Genomic DNA, 7,463 nt, shown 5'->3' on the forward strand with positions numbered 1-7,463 from the left:
TCAGGACCTGAGCGGAAGGCAGATGCTTAACTGACTGAGCCACCCAGGTGCCTGTAAAATCTGTTTCTTGATGTAGTATTCCAAGAGTTCTTAAGCATGAAATCTAAAGCCCTGTCCATAAAATAAAAAATAAATTGGATTTTATTAAAATTGAAGGCTTTTGCTCTGCACAAGACACTGTTAAGACCACCGAGCTGGTTTCAGGCAGTTTTAAATAGAGGTGTGGGAGAGCAGTGGCTAAAAGGAGATGGGCTTGTGTTGGAAGAGAGGATTGATTTTGGTCTTGAAAGAACCATTCTGCCTAATATTTATCATGTGGTAGAAGCAACTCAAATTGAAATCATGCAGATTTGGTTTTGAAATCCAGCCCTGGCTCAATGTTAACTCTGTAACCATGGCCAGTTTGGAACAACATGGTATATTAATAAATAAATTCTATGTATTTGTAAACTAAGGATGATTCTGTCTTTTTTGTCTGCCTTACCGGGCTCTTTTCTGAGGATCAGATGAGACCATGTATGTGCAAATACGTTAAAGAATATAACACTAATACAAGGTGAGAGAGGGACTATTACAGTATTTCCACCTGCTCCTCTATACTGAGATGATCTGGTAACATTGTGTGAGGAAAAGATTTAAGCAGTATCACCTACTACATATTTATATAGCAAATAAAAAAGAGTCATTTATTGTTATAATTTTGTTAAGAGCAGACTCTTGAAGACTGAAAACTCAAGAGCCAAAGAAGGGGTGAGTTTTGGACACCATCATGGGTGGTAGAAGGGGGTAGGGTTCCTATTGGGATGGAAATGGGGGGGTCAGAGAAGGTCCCACAGTATTGTTTAAGCTACCCTGCATTTCTTGTGATCTCTGCCCTGGGGGACCCCTCCATTTTGACGAATGTGGAGTGATTTAAAACACATCCACTTTAGTATGTGGAGGAAGCAGGCTCAGGCTGATCCTGCAACTGGCTGATGGGAAAAGAAGTCCATCTCCAGTCTGTATTCTTGACCATGCAGAATTTATTGAGAAAGCAAAGCATGTTGAGAGATGGGGTAAGGGAAGAGAGAAGACAGAGAAGAATGGGTCACAGGGCATGGATAGGAGAGGAAGGGTGAGGTATTTGAACATCCTGTCTGACACTCAGGCAGAGACAGACGTGATTACTTATTGACTGGGGAAGAAACAAAATATAAATTAAGCCCTTTAGGGTGATGGAGAATTTCTGCTGCCTGAGTCAGGGCAGGAAGCAAAGGCACAGGCTTCTAGATCTTGTTGCAAAAAGATTGGTTCCGACAGCATATAATTTGCATCCTGGTTCCATGGGAGAAGAGGTTCATAGATGGGCACATGTTCTCACACCCCTGAACCATGAATTGGAGTTTTCCACCTGAAAGAAGCAGAGACAGACTGTAGTGAGCAGAAGGCTTCCTCCGACCTTCGCCTTCACCATGGTCCCCAGTGTCCCCATGCAGGCATGACCAAGACCTCCGGCTTGTGTATTCTTCCTCCCCCTCTCCTTCCATCTGTCTTTTCTGGGCCCTTCCCCACATCTGTTGCCCACTGCCTCTATTGAGGGACTAGACAAACCACAAGGGAAGTCAGGCAATGTGGTTCACGGGATGGCAGTAACCAAGATCCTTTATTTTGGGGATGAGGAGTGAGTATAAGGGTAGAGAGTATGGGAATATAGCAAGACACGTCTGGCAACCTGTGAACACTGACTGATAGACAATTGTTTATTCATTTATTCAGGATTTACTAAATGCCTACCATGTACTAAACATTGTACTAAGTGCTAGGAATATATAACCATGAACAGGACAGACACAGTCCTGAGCTTATTGTCAATGTCTCAACATCTCAAGGTGCAACTCATACATTTCTTTTGTAGGAAGAGAGCCAGTCTCCCTGTCTCCTTTTAAGACATCATAGGCCTGCTGGGAAGGACCTTTACCTCCCCATCAGTAGCTAGAATTCTGCTCTTAATTTAGGATAAGTTTCTCCTGAATCTCCAACTTCCCGGGAAATCACAGCTTGACCCCTCCTCAGGCTCCCACCACCCCAGCTGCTCCCAAGAGTACTTGTTAATTGATGTGTTTCTCTGGCAAAGACTGTATTATGAAGTCCCCACATACCTTCAAAGATCTTCTTTAACATGCACTGCTGGGAATTCTGAGTGGAGCAGACTCCCTCTCCACGAAGACATTTTCCATGATCATTCATATATGAGCATGTGTGGCAATTTAATATTGGGCCTGCAAATTTAAGAGAAGCCTGACGAAATTTCCTGATGGACCAGGCATGGAACCACAAATCACAAGGAGAGGAATGATGGGCCTGGATACAACACATTTCATTGTTTGGTTCTTGTTGGGCATTTGAGGGCCCTGCATCTGATAGAGCAGAGTCTCTCTTCTGGACCAGAGGAAATTCCTTCATTCTTACTGCTTCATCTATAATTTTCATTGCTGAAGAATCCCAAATTTCTCTCTATAATACTGATGTTTACTCCAATTCATATCCCCCACTGGTTTCTGCCATGTCTAACTCCATAGGAGCAAAGTAGAGCTTTAATCACATGACTGGCTTCCCTTTTTACTCCCCCATCATACTCTCACCCACAAGGCACACTTAGAGTAAGAACTGGCTGATTAGTAAGCTATGTTAGAATGCTCTAATGTTGCAAACTCTGTAAAGAGTGATCGTTCTCCATTTTCAAGTTGACCTTCAACAATGTCAATTTGTCACAAAGGGCATTCTTTGTGAAATGCTTCTATGTTGCCTCTTTTACTATCTCCATTGCCAATTCCCTAGTTAAGGAAGCATAAAGAAATAGGAAGGATGTGGGCTTTGGAATCAGACCAACTTAAGTTTGAATCCAAGCATTGCTACTTTCTAGCTATGTGATGTCAGCCCCACTTCTCTCATCTGAAGATTTGGAATACTACTACTTAGGCAATGGGAGGAAATATGAAGTGCTTATGTCCGGTAATATCTTGAGGGGTCATCAAACTCTGGATCTTGTTGTCCTTCCTTGAACAACCCCTTTTTAGTAAGAGCCAAAGAATTGCAGTTGTGCTGGGAAGTTCTTTATGAATCTAACAGACAAAAGTGTGTTCATGCTTTATTTTCCATGTTCAAACAAACAAAACGGAGCCACCAGCTCGAGGGCTAGTCATCTCCTTACAGAGTTTGCGAGGCATTCTAACATAGTTTGTTGAGGCAGATTTAGCATGAAGCTCATGAAGGTTAGTGTCCCATGAGCCCCTTCCAAGGGAGCAGTGGGCATTTGTATTTATAATTTCTTACATAGAGTGAAGTTGGAGGCACTGCTGGCATTTTGTATTTGTGTTATTTTTTTAAAGGGCCCTCAAAATTGTTTAACCTTCAGGGCTACACAAAACCTATATCCTGCCTCCTGGTATTACTGTAAAGAGATGTAAAGAATGTCTTTGAGAGAGCTGTCTGTGAAGTGTTTGTGAACTAGTCTTTCTTCTATATGCTCTCCTTAAAAGTTGGGTTTCTTGATGTGTTCCCTATTTCTCCCCTGAAGTCAAGGACTAGCACCCATCCAGATGCAATTCCCCTGAAAATGTGCCTCACCTGAAAATGTGCTTGATGGTGGAATGCCTGAAGACTGTTCACCCAGTGGCTTTTCACCTGAAGCCTGTTCACTTGAAGCCTGTTCACCTGAAGCTTGTTCACCTGAACCCTGTTCACCGGAAGGCTTCTCACTGGAAGCTTGTTCACCTGAAGGTTTTTCAGCTGAAGCCTGTTCACCTAAAGCCTGTTCACCTGAAGGCTTTTCACCAGAAGACTGTTCACTGGAAGCCTTTTCACCAGAAGCCTGTTCACTGGAAAGCTGTTCATCTGAAGGCTTTTCACCAGAAGGCTGTTCACCTGAAGGTTGTTCACCAGAAGCGTGCTCACTGGCAATATGTTCACCTGAAGTATGTTCACCCGTAGCATGCTCACCTGAAGCGCGTTCACCTGAAGCGTGTTCACCTGAAGTGTGTTCACTTGAACCATGTTCAGCTGAAGTGTGCTCACCTGAAGTATGCTCACTTAAAGTGCTCTCGCCTGCAGAAGTCTCATATAAAGCCTCACCATCTGAAGGGTTTCCAAGTGAAAAGTACTCACCTGAAAATTGCTGAACTGAAGCTTGATGATCCATAGAGCCAGGAGGCTCATCAGGCTGACCTGATGCTCCTGGGATGGAGAGGAACAAAAGAGAGATAGGGAAGGTGAGAGAAAGAATGTCCGGGATAAAGACTGCTTTTCTTATGCAATAAGGCTAACGTGGGATTCCTGGGTTTCCTGTGGGCCTGGTCAGGCATCTGAAGATATTGCAGATGTTGGAGGAAATCAACTACTTACCCAAGAGACCATGAAGGGCAGAGGTGTTAATGAAATACACGGAGACCGCCTCTGGCATTTAAATTTTTTTTTTTTAATTTTATTTACCTGACAGAGAGAGAGACAGCGAGAGAGGGAACACAAGCAGGGGGAGTGGGAGAGGGAGAAGCAGGCTTCCCGCCGAGCAGGGAGCCCGATGCGGGGCTCGATCCCAGGACCCTGGGATCATGACCTGAGCCAAAGGCAGACACTTAATGACTGAGCCACCCAGGTGTTCCCACCGCCTCTGGCATTTAAAGGAAGAATTTTAAGATCCACATTATTAAGAAATGTACAGGGGAGCCCACTAGCCCATGTACCAAAAGCATCCAGAGGGAAAATGGTGTGCCTCCCTGACAAAGCCAGCATCAGGAAATCAATATGCCATCAATCACAAGATCGGAAGTCTACCACAAGCCCTCCCTCCAGTTCCTCTCTGGGTGAAAGGCAGGAAGGATGAAAATACAAAAGGGGAAGAGAAAGCGACTCGGTTCAATAGCTAAGTAATTCTTGCTGAAATTGAAGGTAGAAGATTTTACCCTTTGGACAGGACAAATTTTAAACCAGAGATGACAAATATCTAATGAACCCACAAAAATGTTCGACGGGATTTAAGACATTTTTATTTGGCAAATTCAAGTTCTTTCTTACACTCAGTCCCCAATCCATGTGGGTTGGAGACTCAAAGTTGGGATCAGTTATTAAGATAAAGGCATTCTTTGCTTATTTATTTCTGAATTGAGATTCCTTGTGATGTACCATTATACCTACTTCATGTAGTTGCATGAGGTTTCAGTAACATAAATTGTGACGTGCCTAGTTTATTGCCTAAGTGTTCAATTAATTTTATTTTTCTCTCCTCCCCACTTTACACTGGGACTTAAAAAAACTCTTAGCCGGTCATTCTCTTCTGGCCAGTCCCTTCTACCTTTAATCCATCTGACCAATGACTACTAGACAAATATTCTTTAGGTAGTACTTTTCATTTTATTGAAGTAGCACCAAACAATTTGATTATTACTCTGTGATTAGACTGAGTAACCCAGAGTAGGGTGGGTAGACTACAAGAACTGAATTATTAATCCTAGCCAAAAGCTGAGAGGAATGACAAGATCTGTTGAGGACAAGGTAGCCTAGGGCTCCAAATTACCCTTATCTCTGTAAGAGTCCTACAATAGATACGTATATTCTGGGTGATTTGCCGTCCTTATAATCAATGACTTTCTGAAAGACTATGCTTAGAATATGTTGATAAGGAAAGGTAAGGTTTGGAAAGGCTATGGGGAGGTTTTTATTTTTAAAAGTTGTTACTGAATATTATTTGCTTGATTGATTCTTTAACAGTTAACAAGTTATAATAAAGAGATTTCTGATGTAGAAAGGTTTGAAAAAGCATACTCATTTCTTAGTCATTCTTAGAGTTGACAACTCACTGCTTCGCCACATGGCTGGCATATACTACCATTTGGTAGCTATGTATCTAAATTTCTGAGTCAACTTTTGAAAGTCTAAGCAAAAAACAAAATCTCGGACAACCAACATTATAGAAAACACTTTGTCATTTAGCCAACAGTTCAGAGCTCATGGTCTCTCTCTTCTCCTCTAGGAGGAATGAGGGAACACAGCCCACCATGAATGAGGACCCTGAAAGAGGAAATACAGACAACTGGATGGGTAGAACCTGGCCATGAAGGAGAGGCTCATAAGGTCTCTTGCCCATAGCCCTGCTGTGTTCTGAGATGGCTTTCTGGGTACATCACATTCCTATCTCCTTCTATCTTTCCTTGCTACATTAACTACATAAGGATCCCTTGCACTCAGTTCATTGGGACAAACCTTCATTGGACTTCCACAGAACCCTTAGACCTGTTTTCTCATCTCACAGAGCATCAGGTACAAATGGTGAGTGGCTAAAAAAGTAGTAGGAATGAGACAGTGCTAAGCCAGCAGGCTTCTCTGATGGTAAAACCATTACAAGGAGAAATCAACTGGCTCAGGAGTTCTCAGAGTTGAACTGGTTTAGCTATTCCTGATTCTGAGTTAGATTGGTTTGGGTAACTAATATTCTGGTCTTCCTTCTTCAAGGGCTCAAAGACCTGAAAGAAGTCTCCCAGAGCTAAGATAGGGGACTCACCTCTGGCACATCCAATCAGATAAAGACTCATTAGTAAGAGAAACTTCTTCATCTGGATTTTGGGAAAGAGGAGACCCTGGTGTAGGGCACCCAAGAGCTGTGAAGGAAAACTGTGAGCAGAAGCTCCCAATGCTAAGCTACAGCTCCTGGGAATTCTAGAACCTCAGAGACCACCCATGTGCCTCACAATGGGTTGAGCTCTGAGGTTCTCATACAGGCTGTTTGGGCAGGATGGCTCTCTAACAACTCAGGGCAAACGGTGCAGGTGAAGGCTAAATTTGCCATGTATAACATGGTGTATTGGGGCTCTTTGCCCTATCTATAAAAAAAAATCCTATTACCAAAATAACATATTCTCTTTGTAATAAAATTTAAAAGCTATTTATTCTCTTTTTGAAATGTTCTTGACAGTGAGGTATGATTGGCTGATTATTTTGTGTTTGGCTCTTTGTTTTTTTTTTTGGCCCTGTAGCCTAATCTCTGTTGACTTGATCACCTGAATGCTGGTTGTGTTTGGCTTCAGACTGGATTTAGCCAGTGGAAGATTGGAGGGGGAAACACACACACACACACACAGATTGAGATCAAAATATTTGCTCTATATTTATTCTACTTTCTTTCCTGCCATGGTTTTAACACTGGTTGGGTCTTGACATGACAAAGCTTCTGTTGGGTGTCCTATCCTCTGTGGCTCCTGTTCTCAACCAGGCTATGCTAACATGTTGGTTTTGGCCGGAAACAAATGACAAATGCATGATATGGGCCCAAAAAGGGATCAACAAGGGGTTGCTGAAAGCTGTGCCTTGAGCTGTAATTTCTCTCAAGGGGTAGAATGTGGATGCAGTGAGGCATCCACCTGGTAGAAAGCTAGAATTCTTGGGGGTTGCATGGCAGAGATGCTCTGGCCCTTACCTCCTACTTCTTCCCTGCC

General features: G+C 42.9%; 1 protein-coding gene across 5 annotated transcripts; it reads right to left on the minus strand.

Annotated features, from left to right (window-relative positions):
* Nucleotides 1-994: 994 nt before the first annotated feature.
* ACRV1 (acrosomal vesicle protein 1) lies at nucleotides 995-6,667 on the minus strand. Of its 5 annotated transcripts, none has more exons than XM_032426376.1 (6): nucleotides 6,533-6,584; nucleotides 4,144-4,212; nucleotides 3,859-3,903; nucleotides 3,607-3,783; nucleotides 2,139-2,258; nucleotides 1,140-1,390 (listed from the first exon to the last, which is right to left on the minus strand). In XM_032426376.1, exons 1-6 carry the CDS (start codon nucleotides 6,582-6,584, stop codon nucleotides 1,266-1,268), a joined length of 588 nt encoding a protein of 195 aa, XP_032282267.1. In that variant the 3' UTR covers nucleotides 1,140-1,265. The 5 variants fall into 5 exon arrangements, with proteins under 5 accessions (XP_032282262.1, XP_032282267.1, XP_032282266.1 ...); XM_032426375.1 differs by having other exon boundaries at nucleotides 3,859-3,948; XM_032426374.1 differs by having other exon boundaries at nucleotides 3,664-3,798; nucleotides 3,889-4,212; nucleotides 6,533-6,645.
* Nucleotides 6,668-7,463: the final 796 nt, after the last annotated feature.

Source organism: Phoca vitulina, unplaced genomic scaffold (genome assembly GCF_004348235.1).
Source record: "Phoca vitulina isolate PV1807 unplaced genomic scaffold, GSC_HSeal_1.0 scaffold34, whole genome shotgun sequence".
Lineage (NCBI taxonomy): Eukaryota > Metazoa > Chordata > Mammalia > Carnivora > Phocidae > Phoca > Phoca vitulina.

What these genes read in the sequence shown, in the direction of transcription:
- ACRV1 (XM_032426371.1), bottom strand. Translation starts at nt 6,584, where the DNA reads ATGAAGAAGTTTCTCTTACTAATGAGTCTTTATCTGATTGGATGTGCC. An exon ending in ACCATCAAGCACATTTTCAG is followed by an intron (nt 2,259 to 3,606) that starts GTGAGGCACATT and finishes TTAAATTTGCAG; the next exon opens with GCCCAATATTAAATTGCCAC. An exon ending in GTTAAAGAAGATCTTTGAAG is followed by an intron (nt 1,391 to 2,138) that starts GTATGTGGGGAC and finishes TGCTTCTTTCAG; the next exon opens with GTGGAAAACTCCAATTCATG.